Source organism: Synchiropus splendidus, chromosome 15 (assembly GCF_027744825.2).
Source record: "Synchiropus splendidus isolate RoL2022-P1 chromosome 15, RoL_Sspl_1.0, whole genome shotgun sequence".
NCBI classification, from domain to species: domain Eukaryota; kingdom Metazoa; phylum Chordata; class Actinopteri; order Syngnathiformes; family Callionymidae; genus Synchiropus; species Synchiropus splendidus.
In genome coordinates this window covers 4,225,738-4,241,035 of record NC_071348.1, presented here as the reverse complement: position 1 = coordinate 4,241,035, position 15,298 = coordinate 4,225,738, and the positions used below count along the sequence as shown (strand labels likewise).

Below are 15,298 nucleotides of genomic sequence, written 5' to 3'. Positions count from 1 at the left end.
TTGACTTTCATGAAGACTCAGACCATTTTCTTGGTGCACTTTTTGAGGGGTTCTAAAGAACCAGTGAAAGGCCCCTGCTGGCCAAAAAGGCTACTACACCCAGTGGGGACACATTTTGCACCTGGCTTTGTATCCCGACCCACAGGCTGAGGAGACGCCACGCTCTGCGCACCACCCAAGACCATTCTTTAGCCATTAGATTAGATGACATGAAACGTCCGCATTGTTGAAGGACGACACCCCGTCCTTCACTTCCACGACAGAACACCAGTACAACCTTGTTTCCAATGATTTAATTATCATTACAAGTTCAGTATAAATCATATCGGCGTGATAAAACTGTCACAGTTCAGACTAGTGTCAATTTAAATATCACATGCAGTAGCTTTGTTGTGCATACAGACAATATACAGCACAAACATGGAACATTCCGCAGGTTTCTGCTTCTTCATCATGGACTCACATGTAACACCATCATGTTTCTTAAGAGGCTCGATGAGTAAAAACCAGCGAGCGGTGTAACGTCAGCACTTCATCACAAACAAGCAGCACGTAACAGTAACAGTCTTTAGCTTTCAAGCGCCATTCAGAGCCCAGGACTCTGCTAACGCTCAGTAGCTTATAGAAACAACAGAAGCAGCAGACGTCTGCACTTCCGAGGGTGGACTGTGATCAGCTGTTGTTGTAAGACAGAACGACTGGATAGAGAGGTATAGAGCAGTTATGTACGACAGAACTTGGAATCAACTCCCTCCCCTTGTTGAGCAGCTGCAGCCTGTGCAGGGAGAGGTGAGTTAACAGTGTCGAGCCTTTGACTGAAGCACAGGAAACTTTCTCTGTTTCCTCTGTGCTTCTGCGTCCAGTCAGTGTGAAGCTTCGTAACCTTCCTGAGAGATTTGTGGAGACTTCTGTTCAAGAGCCAACGGCGTTGTAAGTGATGTAACTACAGGGGGCCCCATGGCTGTCGTGGAAATGGTGGTGAAAGGTGTCATGCTCCCAGCAGCTCTCCTTGAATTCCAAGCTTCATGCATCCTTGTCGCTGGGCCTGACATGGCTGTCCCTCGGCGGCCGGGTGGAGAAGGGTCTGTCAGTTTAGTCCCTGCGTGCTTTAGTGGTGGGTGAACATCTCCGCTCCGGTGGCACTGTCCTTCCGGCAAGTGGAGAGGGATTTTCTATTTCAGCTGCCTCCTCCTCCAGAGTCTCTTAACAATATTGTTCTCTATATTTTGCTTTAAATACTCCCAACACGTGCCACACGCTGAAGCTCCTGCTGTTGCCTGTTCGTGTCCTCAGGTGAAGTACTTGCAGTTTGTCGAGTCGATGAAACAGTGTGGCGTGCACTTGAGCTGACCGTAGGACCTGGAAACAAAAGTGCATTTCAGGGCAGGAGTTATAGTAAGAGTTGCAGTGACTAAGAAGAAGTGTTGACCAAGAGCAAGTTAAGTTTGAGAATGACGTCACGGAAAAACTTTGGTATTTGCACATAAAGTTGCAGCTTTGAGAATCGCATTACGCATCTGAGAAGCAAGTTAGCGAAAAACGCACGTATTTGCGAATCAATTTAAGCAGTTTTGAGGATAAAGTTAAACATTTGAGTTTGGAATCACAGATCGTCTTACGGATTTTCTTATTGACTTGCGTATGTGCAAAGTGAGTTTGTGGATCGAGTCACAGATATACGTATGTATTTGCTAATCCCGTTACGAATTTGTGGATCAAGTCACAGGAAAACTTGCTTATTTGCAACTAAAGTTACACATTTGAGGACTGAGTTACGGATTTTAAGACTCAAGTTATGCATTTCAAGTTGAGTTAAGAATTTGAGGATCACATTACAGAAAAACAGTTTGAGTGCTGAGTTATGGTTCTGAGACTCGAATCGAGCTGGGAATAACAGGTATACTTAGGTTTGACAGTTGCGATGGAGCTATGCGAATGAATTGTGCATTTTAGCACCAATCTGCTGACAAGAGTAGCTCCGTATGAACTCACCCTGGGAGATAAGAGTTACAAGTCTGATATCCAAAGTCTTTCCCATCACACTCCTCCGCCCCCTCGTAGCGATACCCGTCTCCGCAGTAGGCGTGTCTGCACTCTGGATAAGAAAGATTTCAGCATGGAATCTGACTAGTAATTCCTTGCAGATCCACGTGGTCAGGTGACTTACTAACGCATCCGTCGGTCACCACTCTGTTTCCGTCGTCACACTCTTCCCCAGTAGAGCTCTGCACGATCCCATCTCCACAGTAACCCTCATCCTCGGGGGCGTTTTCCATGGACTGGAAAGGCGCCATCTGGAACGGAGTCTTCACAGAGAATAAGAAATAAATAAAGAAATAAAATATAAAAAAGCAGGGCTGTCAATATATTAAAAATTTTAACCCTGTTTAACTGCACTAAAGAAGAGTTAACTCACGATTAATCAGAACACTTTTGTTTCTGTTCATGATTTGCGATTAATCGCAATTTAACTCGAGATTAAGGCTTTTAGTTTATAGACAACCCAGATGAAAACAGCTGCAGTTCTGGTCACCTGGATGGGAAGCCAACCATCCACGTCTTTGAAGAAGAGCGCGCGCTGATCTTTGCAGAACGCGATGGCGTTGTTCGTGTGGAGACGCTGCAGCTCGTCCTCGTTGCTTACCACGAATATCTGGACGCAAGAGAACAAACACCTGGTTCATTCATTCGACTGCTTTTCCATCTGCCTGGCATCCAACACACCAGACGATTATTGAATTATAATAAATGTCGATAGATTGTTTAACTGCTTAGAATTGTTGCAGTGCATTATGGGAGTTGTTGCATCAGTGGTAGCTGGGATGTCAGGGGAAAGTCTCACTTTCTCCCAGACTCACCGCTGGGACTTTGGCATAGCTTCCTCTGGACGGCTGATCATCATAAGGAGAGCTACTGAGGGAACTGCAGCTGCACTTCCCAGGAGGTCCAGGTGGCCCACGAGCCCCTTTGGTTCCAACCATGTAAAGTCCTGAGGGAACATCATTTTAAAATAGAGATTATTGAAGAGAGGAGTTCCCACATGCTCTACATCTGAGTAATGATGGGGAAATGTCACCTGAGGCTGGTGATCCAGGAGGACCTGGGTGACCAGGAGTTCCTTGTGGACCTGTAGGCCCCATTGGACCGATAGTGCCCACTTCACCTTTCATCCCCTGAAACACAAACCAGCCATGTATCACTGCCTGGAGAAGTGGAACTGAGGAAGTTCAGGTTGATCTGTTTTGATCCTTTTGTTTTCCTGAACTTTGTTTCATGTAAATATATTGTCATACCTGTTTCCCTCTTTTTCCTGGTCTCCCCGTGGGGCCCCTGTTCCCTGAGATTCCAGGTTCTCCTTTTGGGCCCATTTCTCCCTGCGTGAAAGGCATCATTAATTGATCTGAATGAAAGACAGAAGATAAACAAACATGGACCCACTAATAGGACGCGGCCCTAGCTACCAGCTATATTCTAAATCTCATTCAGCCAACCTGTTCTCAGAGAAAGACAGAGATTTTTGTCTCAAAAGAGGGGCACCCCTTCTTCTGACGGGGTGTGTGGACTAGAAGAATGTACTTCTCAGTAGCAGTAGGAGGATGAACATTAGTTTGTGATGCTTACTTTCTGTCCAAGCATGCCTGGGAAGCCCATCGCCCCCTGTGGACCAAATCAAAGCAACCAATGAGTCGCGGTGAACACAGATACCATATTTGAAAATCGACCTACTTTGTCTCCTTTCATGCCGTTCTCACCACGATCGCCCAGGGAGCCCTTAGAAGAGAGAACACAGGGTGTCATAAAACTAGACTGGTAACATACCAACCGTCAACAACTTGTATACCTTCTCTCCTTTGTATCCAGCCAGGCCCTGAAACAGGAGACGTTTGTCAGTGCATGAGCTAAAATAGATGTAGTTGTGATGCAGGTCATACCCTCGGTCCGATGGGTCCTCTGGATCCAGGCAACCCCATCAGCCCCGGGTCACCCTTCTCTCCCTGTCGGATTAAAAGAGATGGTTTGTTTAATGTAAACGGGTGCAGAGCTCTGATCACTTTATAAGGCTTTAGGAAGTAAAGTCAGGACGTTGGTGTGACGGTAAGAAGCACAAAAGCCGCCACATGACTAGGTCTGACTTACTCACTTTGGGCCCAGTTGGACCTGCCCATCCAGCTGGTCCCTGTTTTCCGGGAAGTCCAGGAGGACCTGTCCGACCCTGGAGGCACAAGCAGCAAAGTAAAATGCAGACTATTTAAGCAAATCTAAAATCAGGTGTCACATCGCGAGTCCTGAACAATGTTGACCGGCCAGACAGCGATCAGACCCTTTACTGCCCGGCATTTATCATGTTTGTGTGGAGTCGTGCTGTACACGTAGTTTCTGGCGTCTTGGGCAGAGCTGCCTGAGGCGAGAAGCTCACCACCCGCTGAGAGTTTCCTGACACAAAGTGCAGATCTCCGAGATCAAGTCCACGGCCAAAACCCGTCTCGCTTGTGTTCACATCTTGGACTTCTGAGCCGAAAGAGCTTTGTCTCGAGACAGAACCCGCAGTGTGAACGCGCCCTATGACACGCGATATCCACCACATTGAGCAGCCAACCACAATGTAATAGGACAACACACACGCACTTGACAGCCACCAGACACACCAAATATCTTCTTGTAAGTCACCAGGAATGATGTTCTGAATGAGCTGCTCAGATTTGTTGGGAAAGAAGACAATCTCGTGAAACCTCATCACAGTAACGTCAATGATCCAATTATTCAGCTGTAAGTTTTAAGCCTAAAAAAAGCGGTTTTATTAGCCGTGTAAACTGCTCCTTCGGCCTGTGCGGAGGGAGCGACTTTAATGAGCGCTGTCACTTTGTTCTATTTAATTAAATGATAGCCGCATGGAACAGGAGCCCGTGCTTGTGGGAAAAAAAAGTGATTTATGAGCCGACTGGAGCACTAAGCTAAATTGCACTGCGGAGCTGCAAAGCTGCTCAGTCAGGACACACAGCGGTGCAGCTCTCCCACCGGAGCGCTTTCACCGCTCCGTCCCCGACTCCACTGCTGTTTGGACTCTTCAGACTGATCACATTCACTGCGCTCTCTCTTCGAGGAGTCGATGGAGTCCTGCTCTCATCTAAATGAGCCGCTCTCTCATCGTGTCATTGTGCGTCCCCCGTCAAGGTTGCGGGTCTGACTTACAGCTGGGTCAGCCGGAGCCACTGCAGCGAGTAAATCCACTTAGTGGAGAATATAGCGTGATTCATGGAGACTCTCACCTTCTGTCCAGGTCTTCCGATCTCCCCCTGACGGCAGAGGAAAGATAAGGACAGCTGCTGTTAAAGTCAGTCACTGGATATGAGCGAAACATGTTGTGAGTCGGCCTAACTGGAGGAGGTTTTTATCACCACTCAGTCACATGTTTTTGTTTTCTGACAAAAACATGTGTCCTGCTTAAAATACAGGAATCCAACTGAGTCACACCAGGCCAAAATCGTGAGGTCTCCCTCATAATACATGAGGACGAATGCTCGCATAGTTATCTCTATGATGAGTGTCAAAATACTGCTGTTGTCCTCCTTCATCGCTGTCAATACCACATAATGCCAAAGGATTCTCTGTCTTCAGCTCTTTTTTTTCTATTTTTGAACAATCATGTGTGTTTGCAAACATTTCACAGGGCCACAAAAAATGGCCAGGCGTTTGAGGCATGTTTTAGAGTGTGCCCTCTCCCAGGTGAACAAGGAAATTATTATTACCAAAATAAAATCCAAAAATACAATCTAAAGTCCAGAGCATTGACTGAAATATGTTCTAGTGGCCTATTAATAAGGTGTAAGCAGCACTGTGTTTGCCTTACCTTTTCTCCCTTGGGTCCCTCGATACCCGGCAGCCCTGCTGGACCCTGAGACAACAACACACGTGCAACTGAGTCACCAAATATCAATCATAATATATTACACTGTCAATGAAATCCCATTAGAGCGTCTGGACGTCCTCAGCTGCAGTTTCAATTAGCTAAAGACGGGATGGCGACTATTGATTTGAAAAGTGCCTGCTGGGTGTTTTTGATCAACAGAAGCGCTGCAGCAGCCTGAAACAGCCTGGCAGCCACAAACACAGCATGGTCTCGTCCTGGTCTTGTCCAGCAACCGTGGAATTTACATGTGGCGCTTCATCTTTCCCGGCAGACGAGTCTTCGGAAGGTTTGTGAAAATGACACGCGGTCTGCTGGCAGGCAGTGGAAAAAGGCTATTTGTGTCCTGGCTAAATGTGGAGCGCTAATGGGCTGCTGTGTGGCAGCGGCCGGAGAGATGGACGTCTCCTGTCCTGCGGGGACTCTTGGTGACAATAAAAATGAGCAGAACATCTGCACCATGAAGATCATGGAGCATTTTGCCAACAGGGTTTCACACCTCAGTCAGAATCTGTAGGCTTTTACATGTCTTCCATCCACCTGAATCTCGTATTTAATAATGCAATTCCAGTTTGCTTCTGGTGAGGTCAGGCCTGCAGACCCCTCTTCTTCTAATCTCTTGGTCATGGATCCAGAGATGGTGATTGGGGAGAGCACCTAGATTTGCAAGCCATCGTATACCATTACAAACTGTGTAAACTTTTGATAAACAAGTGCAAGATCATTGATGAATATTTCAAACTGAAGTGAAGTAGTTGTGCTCACCTGAGGACCAGGTGGACCAACAGGTCCTTGGGGGCCACGGTCACACTGACCACCTTTCTCTTCGTTGCCAGACTTTGCTTCACCATCCTGCATCAGCACATCAACACATTTGTAGTTAAGACTCTGTGACCTTGACCCTGATAATCCAACCTACAATTGACTCCCATCCAGGGAAGGCTTTGGTAGCAGTCTAATGTGCCTTGGAAGGTTGTTTGTCTTTGAGAATATCAAGACAGTTTATGGATTCATGTCATATATTTATTGATGCACAAGTGTTGTATAATAAAATTAATGTCGTTTTTCACTTGCATTTCTCTATTTTTCTTTCCTCTGGTCCAGAAAGTCACATGACTCACTCACATGAGCGTGGCGGCGCCAAATCGATGGGGGTGGGGGGAAGAGCGGGGGTGGAGGTGGACTCATCAGGCAGCAGGGGTTGAACCTCTTCTGCTCCTCGTGCGACCTGAGAGCTGAGCAAGGTGCACCGTCACACAGGAAGCGATGAGCGGCGGTAAAATTAGACCTTTCATATTCCATGTGATTATAAATACCAACATGCAGGAGCAGCACATGCGACGGGGAAACAGGTGCAAACTATCAAATCGCGGCGGCCTCCTCCGGCTGCATTTAAGGAGGTTATTTTTAGCAAGGTCCCCTCGTGTGAGAAGCAAGAGTTGTTTAGAAGAAGAATAAAATCTATAAATACAGGGTCAGGCGATTCAACACCTCCGCTCCGAGGCTGTATCTACAGGTCACACGCTGTCCTACCTGGGAATGAGATAAAGCTGTCCAGGAAAGAGGATCCGGCCTGGACATAATAAAAGCAGAGTGGCAGATAGAATCCAAGTGTGAGACGAGTCATTCTGCTTCAGAGTTGCAGGACTTTATTTCTGAACCAGCAGCCCTGACACTGCGCCTGCCTCTCCTCCTCTCTGTCCTCCCTCTGCTCCCCCCCTCCCTCACTGCTCTGTCTCCTTTACGCCCTCACAAGAGGGTACGTCCACCATCACCCATTAAATCTTTCCTCGGTGTTTGCTAAAATTACAGGGGGCGGCCTGCCAGCTGCTCCGCTGCCAATATTAGATCTCTACTACAGCAGGCGCACGGCAGTGTGTGTTTTGGGGGGTGGGAGGGTGTCTTCTTTGTTGCTCCACTCCTCTCACCTTGGACCTTCCATTACTAACATTACTAACAGATACTAAAGCAACATTCATCCTCAGAGTCCAAGTTGGTCCAAGGATGCATTTTTATTGCACGTAAAAGGATGATCATCCCAAAATAATTTCAATCATCAAAGCACAAAGTTAAAATATGGTTGACAGGCAACCAAAAAAAGGAAACCGTTAATTTAGGGCAAGCTGAGATTAAAGATGGCATGAGGTCAAAGGTTACAGTTATGTGCAAATGTAACTGTAGGATGACAAACAACTGAAGATACAACCCGATATTAATTCAATTCTAATAAATATATAATTTTTTTCGGCTCGAGAATCAGCCTGTAGGTGTCGCTGTGTCCGCTTATTCGCTGTGTCCGCTTATTATATAGTTTCATCAACCAATCAGACTTCAGATTGATCGAGCGCAGCCGTTCATCGCGTCATTAATTCCGTCCTCTGATTGGTTGATCGGTATACACCTGCTACATTCAGGTTCAACGAGGAAAACGTTTCTACCCGCTGACATGAACGTATTTTGGATTAACAATTAATGCCCATAATGGGTGTCAGAGGAGGAGAAACGGACTTTATTCCGGACCTGCTCTCAAGATGGACCGTTTGCTTGAAAAGTGGACTTTGCTAGGAGATGCTAATGCTAGCCCACGAAGCTAGCGCACTTCTCAACTGGGTTTGTTTACGTTTCCAAACAAAACAAAGTACCACGCCACAGATGAGCCGCACCTCTGGTAAGTGTGAACAACCAAATACAAATGATTGTTTACAAAAACAGCAGAACTAAATTCATGATAGTTTGTCAGTTGTCAATAAATAACCATTTATGTATAGAGGCTTTATTAAAACGATTGTAGAATAGATTAAAATACCATATATATATATATATGTATATATATATACATATATATATGATACATTACTGTAACAACAGATGACAACACGCAGTCACTGCACGCAGACCGAGAGCGGTATGTGTTGTAAACAGAGCTGAGTCCTTCTCAGGGACACATTCTCTTGAACGGTAGTAAAAGCATAAACTGTTTCTCCTTAGGTGATGACATGGAGTCAAAGGTTAAATACCTACATGCAAATTTATCTGCGGGAAGACAAGATGACTAATTTTCTCTGGAAGTGGCTGTGTTAATGTGATTGAATGTGTTATACTCCTTCACTGGCGAACCGGTTGACCCCCTCAGAAGAGACTCCCCTTGCTACTTTTTCTATGCATATATCACCATCAAACTGTTGGTGTAAATATATTTATAGGAGCGTCACATTTTTTGTTCATATTTACATAAGATTTACATTCAAAGTATAGAATTTCACTGTTAGCTGCACCTTGGTTGCTCACTACCCACCACCCATTTTATGACCCTCGTCTCTGTTTTATCATGAAATGTCACCCTTGAGTTCAACATCTTCAGAATCGTGATGATCAATTGTGAGCTGAGAATCTAGGAAATGAAAAAAAGGTTTTCATTCAGACTAAAATTCTTTATTAAAATAATGCACAGAGAATTATTAATATCAAAGGATGGATTGAAGAAGAATGACTGGCATCGTGTTCTCTGGGAACTTGTATGGGAGTTTCACAAGTTGGACCGGGTCAGCCAAGGGAACTCCTGAAAATGAAGCATCACATTATCAGATCTTAGATTGAATCACGTTGAATAAGTAACGTCACGGAACTCGGGCTCCATGGCTACACTCCCCAAAACAACCTTCAAACGTGAAGGCGTTGCATGGATACATTCAACATAAACACAGAGAGCCCGGCTTTCTAATTATGGGGCTCTTATAATAGAAAGGTCAGGCCGGTGTGAGGTGGAGGGATTGTAGATGCAACAGTGCTCTCTTCTCCTGTGCACCTGAGCGTACAGTTGCTGTTGAGCAAGGCATGCCAGTCATGCCGAGGCCAAACTGAGCACACGCTCTTCGCTATAATGTCCCACTGAGAAAGTTATTGCCGCTCTGAAAAAGGTGTGAGAGCTCACTGTGATGGCACCAATCGCTCGGTTAAACACACCATTCCCCACTGGTCCAGATTTTAATCTCACATGGCTATTGTTTGATGCCGTCATATCAGGGTTTCATTCCACCTCCATGTTGGTACCTGCTGCTTCCTGTCAGATGACGGGCTGATGAGCACGTTGAGCAGACTGGGTCTCGTCCAGTCACTCAGGCTCTGTTCCAAAGCACTACGCAGCTCCTCCACCGTCCTCACCAAGAAACCTCGACCTCCAAACGCTGTCATGACCTCATCGTAGCGAGCCTCTGGGAGCAGGGTCACAGGAGGTGCCCTGGGAACAGTCCCGGTTAAATAAGCAAAGAAACCGTTCAAGTTTGAGCTGCTTACACAGTGGATAGGTCTCCAAGTTTGGCCAGTTCCTTCCAGGTTTCAGGGTCCACTCCGCTATAGATGCCGTTGTTGTTGACCACAATGATGACCACAGGTAGATTATACCTGGTAGACATCATCTTTCACTTCTACGTCATATGACATTGTTCACAGTTGGGATCGACACCCACCTGCACATTGTTTCTACCTCCATACCAGAGAAGCCAAAAGCACTGTCTCCTTCCACACATACAACCCGTCTCCCACCACCTTTACTCCGCTCCACTTCAGCAGCTGCGATAGCGAAACCAAGTCCGACGCCCATCGTCCCAAATGTCCCTGCATCCAACCTGCGGACAATTGTACTGGTCAACTCCAAACCATAACTGTGAGGTCAGAAAGCTGAGCGATTGAAGGAAAAGAAGGAACTGGACAATCAACACAGACAAGCTCCCCTGAAAGTCAACATGTTTTGGAGTGTTTTTAGAGCGTTTAATTTCCTTCAATGAAATGTCTGTGGACTAGGCGCGTGGTGCCCCCTGGTGGACATTTTAGGTGCAGCGCTTTAACAGAAAGTCACCAGGAGAAGTTCCAAAGGTTGTCCAAATGAAAGGATTGTTCAACTCTTGGACACAGACCAGTGATGGATCAAGAATGTTGGAGATGAAGGAACCCATTGATGGACAGGTAAACAGGCGTTCATCATGAAAACCCATCTTGCCTGTGTCGTGGGAAGTAGTTGTTCAACATTGTGCGTCCAATGTCCATCGTGTTGGCGCCTTCGCTGACGATGATGCAGTCATGCGGCAGGAGCTTAGACATGTGGTGGAACACTGTGTAGTAGTTCATGGGCAAGGTGGTCTGCAGAGCAAGAGCCTGTGGAGACGGGAGCCAACATTCTTTTTGTCAGTATTGTCGGTTATGGTGAAAAAAATCTGCTTCAATACCCACTTGTGAAATTTTTGTATTGGCAGCCATTTTCTCCTTTAGTGTGCTCCACCAGTCTGTGTCAGAGGGATACTTCCAGCCAGCTTTCTGGATGCTCTCTAGAAGCTGGGAAACAAGCCTTGAACTTCTACATTTCTAATATTGGTGTCCCACATATCTACCTGTAGAACCACAGCAGTGACGTCACCCAGAAGAGCAGCAGCTGGTCTCACGTTGTTCCCCATCTCCTCGGCACAAATGTCGACCTGACCACCAAGTGTAGTCAGAAATCCAACTTGTTCAGTATTGAAATTCAGTAAGCTAGTGGTGTTCTGAACCCATTTACCTGGATGACTTTCACTTCAGGATCAAATCTCGGGGGCAAACCAAAATGGAGCATCCAGTTGAGGCGCGCTCCAAAAAGGAGAATTACATCTGCCTGGAGCAGAGCTCTGTGAAGGGAGAAGGAAAACAGGTCCATTGTAAGAGAGGTAATTAAACAAATTAAATAAAAATATGATTTGTCGACACAGCCACAAGAAAACTACCAGGCTGCTTTAGCAGTAAACAAAAACACATTTTTTTATCAAGAAATTGTTGAATTATTGGGTACATATTGTTTTTAAGGGAAGGAAAAAAATACAAGAATATAAAAACAAGTAATTAATTTAAGAAGAAAATGTAAATTTTGACTTTTAGAATTCCTGATAAATATATGAGAAATAATTGGAAAAAGAGAAATAAATATCACTGAAATAAGAAATGTAAAAAATTGCAATTGTACAAACAGGATAACATTGAAGATATGAATAGAATAGAATAGAATAGCCTTTATTGTCCTTGTACAGTGTACAACGAAATTTGAGCGCTACTCCCTTGGTGCAAACAATGTACAAAAGAATATATAAAAAACAATCAAGCATGCACTAAAAATTAAATAAAAAGTATATACACAAGTAGCAGCAGTAAAGAGCGTAATGATAGAAAGTGGTACTTATCTAGATGTAAACTTCAGTGGTTTGTTATTGCACATAGTTTTTTTTTTTTTTTTTTTTATTGCACTATGAACGATGTGGTCAGTAACAATGAAAGTTGTAGGCTGTTTATCTGGTGTTGTTGTTTTTGTTCAATACTGAGATAGCTTTCGGGAAGAAGCTATCTCTGAGTCTATTTGTCCTGGTTTTGTGTGACCTGTACCGTCTGCCTGACGGTAGCAGGTCGAACAGAGAGTTACTGGGGTGGGACGAGTCCTTGATGATGTTGCCGGCTCTGCTAAGGTAGCGGGAGTTGGCGATATCCTCCAGGCTGGGCAGAGAGCAGCCAGTGATGATCTTCTGGGCTGTGTTGATGACTCTCTGTAGAGCTTTCCTGTCTGCAGCTGAGCACCCTGCGTACCACGCTGTGATGCAGTACGTTAGGATGCTCTCTATGGCGGCTCTGTAGAAGGTGACCAGCAGCCTCTCCTCCAGGTTGTTTCTCCTGAGCACCCTCAGGAAGTGGAGGCGTTGCTGAGCCTTCTTCACCACCGCTGTGGTGTTTGCAGACCAGGAGAGATCATCCGAGACCTGCACGCCCAGGAACCTCATGTGGTGGACCCTCTCCACACAGTCACCGTGGATGTGGAGAGGGGCTGGGTCCGCTCTGCCCTTCCTGAAGTCCAGGATGAGTTCTTTTGTTTTTGTGGTGTTCAGCTGAAGGTTGTTTACTGAACACCATGTAGTCAGTCTGTTGACCTCATCTCTGTAATGAGACTCATCGCCCCTTGAGATGAGTCCAACCACGGTGGTGTCATCCGCGCACTGCCTGAATATGTTATTTCATTCAAAAGAAACTCAAAAAACTCTTGAAAAGATAAAGTAATGACTACAAAAATAGTGACTCTAGATCATAATGCAGTTCTTTAAGATGCAGCTAATGGTGTCGTTGCTCAGGAGAATAAATGAAACGACACCTTGAGCGGGCGGCAGCCACACAGTTCACATGGTCGTCAGGCAGAACTCCTTTCCCCATGGGTGTGGGCAGAAACGGCAGACCACTGAACTCCACAAAGCTCTTGAGAGCAGCCTCCGCTCGGCCGTAGGCGGCTCCTGTGAGCACAAAAGATTAAGGGACGTCCAGTCGGCACAGAAGTGACACGGCTCATAAGATACTTACCTTTGCCAATGATAGCTAAAGGTCGTTTGGAGGCTTTTAGGGTGGTCATTGCTTTGGAAATTTCATTTTGGTCAGCCAAACTGACGGGAGGAGGTGGACAGCAGGACACAACTCTGCACAAAACAGCACCATCACCATGGGCACCAAGTGCACTCTGAACCTTCTCAGAAGGTAGCTGACCTGACGCTACTTCTGCCCACGTTAGCGTTGACCATGTCTCCAGCTATGTCCACATAACAAGCTCCAGGTCGGCCGTAGATGCTCGAGCGCACTGCCTGAAACACTCAAATGAGTCACTGCAGAAGAAGAAGAAGAAGAAGAAGAAGAAGGAGAAGGGGACCGTGGAACAAGCTACCTTCTCAATCACTGCTGGGATGGCTTCTAGGCTGCTTGGTCGGGCGGAGAACTTGCTGTACAGACGACAAGCTTCAACCTGGAGAGCAGTCACACCAAAGTTTCATCAAACAGTCATCTTTAGATGGAGGGAGCCTCACCTGTGGGAACTCTTGAAAGGCCCCGGCTGTTTCTTGGTTTCGATCAGATGATCCACCGATCACGACCACTGGCCTACGAACATGGAACAGTGAAGACAGAAGGAGAGGCTGGAAGGAAAAACTTGCCTTTTACCAGCAGTTCATGTTGGCATTGGCCATTCCCCCCAGAGCATGAATGAGCCCTGGTCCTGACACCACCAGACAAGCACCTGGTCTGGACACGGATAACAAGAGGAGACACGAGAAATAAAGGCTGGATCTGGATCTTGTCAGTGCTCCCGACTTCCTACCTTCCAGTCAGGTATCCTACAGCAGAAGCAGCATAGCAGGCCTGCACACAGCACACTTTTCAAGTTGTTGTTTTAAACCCAAAATTACTTCAGATTTTTGTGGATTTTATTAAAGCAAAAATGAATGAGAAATTGCTCTTTAACGCTTGCCAAATACTAGTTTATTACAGCGATGAGACTCTTGATATATTTGACAACATATAACCTGGATATGTGTTTAAGCTGACAAGTTAGAATCATGCAGTACCGCTTGCTCATTGCGCATCCCCACATATTTGATCCCAGCAGCCTGTGCAGCCATGGCCACCTCTATGACTGGAACCCCGACGATCCCGAACATGTACTCCACTCCCTGTCGACATAAACGTGTTACTTATATATAATTCCATGTAGATGTCTATGAAATGAAAGTCGAATATTCAGCTTACATGAAAGAGAATAATGCTAAATTAATGACAAAGAAAAAATGAAATATACAATCATAATAAAATAAAAAGGTAAATATCTGAAATACAGTTGACAGTTTTTGTCTATCAAAAGAATATTGACATTACCAGGAATAAAAAGACATGAGCTCAATAGGTAAATATTCATATTACATTTTAAATGCGCGAGCTAAAATAACACAACGAACGGGGCATCCATAACTGTTGCAACACTGGAGGATCATTAACTAAACTGAACGACTGGCTGTGATCTTTGACACACTTTCTGGGGCGACTTGACTCATAACAAGGTTGATATCGAGAACTCTACTATTGTCGTTTGCATTGTTACTGAGAGACGTATTTGTTCTGCAGCTAAACATGATACATGGGTCCATGTTTACGTTCGAATCGCCAACTCACCTGGGTCTTGAGAGACTCCGCTATGAGCTGCGCTCCTGTTACGTCATTCATGTTTAAGTTAACTCAAAGTTTGCACATTTAGAAAGTGTCTGAAAACCTATTTGCATCAACTTATTGGTTTGAAAAGTATAAACTCGACGCCTGCTTGAGGTTGCCGTGGCCCCGCCCCTTTTAGTCACTTCCGTCCCTTCAGCCAATACAAAATGGGGCTGTTCACGTGATTGATCGTCATGCGAACGCTAACTTCGGTGCTTGTATTTAAGACACAATTAAGAAAAATAATTGTCTGAAACTACCGTTAGATGTATTTGTTAATCCTACGTGTAGGAAATCCTGTTTGCTTAGGAAACGTTTGTCCCCCATGTATATATTTTAAATACGATATTTATCAAAATAGTCGTTTTT

General features: G+C 45.4%; 2 protein-coding genes across 3 annotated transcripts; both read right to left on the bottom strand.

Annotated features, from left to right (window-relative positions):
* Positions 1-320: 320 nt before the first annotated feature.
* Positions 321-7,551, bottom strand: colq (collagen-like tail subunit (single strand of homotrimer) of asymmetric acetylcholinesterase). Its single transcript, XM_053887930.1, has 17 exons — positions 7,439-7,551; positions 7,031-7,140; positions 6,671-6,757; positions 5,849-5,893; positions 5,268-5,294; positions 4,142-4,213; positions 3,933-3,995; positions 3,842-3,868; positions 3,727-3,771; positions 3,622-3,657; positions 3,294-3,374; positions 3,077-3,173; positions 2,859-2,989; positions 2,534-2,653; positions 2,168-2,306; positions 1,993-2,095; positions 321-1,359 (listed from the first exon to the last, which is right to left on the bottom strand). Exons 1-17 carry the CDS (start codon positions 7,530-7,532, stop codon positions 1,290-1,292), a joined length of 1,347 nt encoding a protein of 448 aa, XP_053743905.1. The 5' UTR covers positions 7,533-7,551; the 3' UTR covers positions 321-1,289.
* A 1,772-nt stretch (positions 7,552-9,323) lies between these two features.
* hacl1 (2-hydroxyacyl-CoA lyase 1) lies at positions 9,324-15,071 on the bottom strand. Of its 2 annotated transcripts, XM_053887671.1 has the most exons (17): positions 14,894-15,071; positions 14,293-14,397; positions 14,046-14,086; positions 13,889-13,969; positions 13,756-13,828; positions 13,617-13,694; positions 13,442-13,536; positions 13,262-13,374; positions 13,059-13,194; positions 11,454-11,559; positions 11,290-11,373; positions 11,132-11,233; positions 10,902-11,056; positions 10,372-10,530; positions 10,199-10,306; positions 9,956-10,142; positions 9,324-9,464 (listed from the first exon to the last, which is right to left on the bottom strand). In XM_053887671.1, the coding sequence occupies exons 1-17, from the start codon at positions 14,942-14,944 to the stop codon at positions 9,432-9,434; spliced, it is 1,707 nt and encodes a 568-aa protein (XP_053743646.1). In that variant the 5' UTR covers positions 14,945-15,071; the 3' UTR covers positions 9,324-9,431. The 2 variants fall into 2 exon arrangements, with proteins under 2 accessions (XP_053743646.1, XP_053743645.1); XM_053887670.1 differs by lacking the exon at positions 9,324-9,464 and having other exon boundaries at positions 9,473-10,142.
* Between the last annotated feature and the right edge of the window lie 227 nt (positions 15,072-15,298).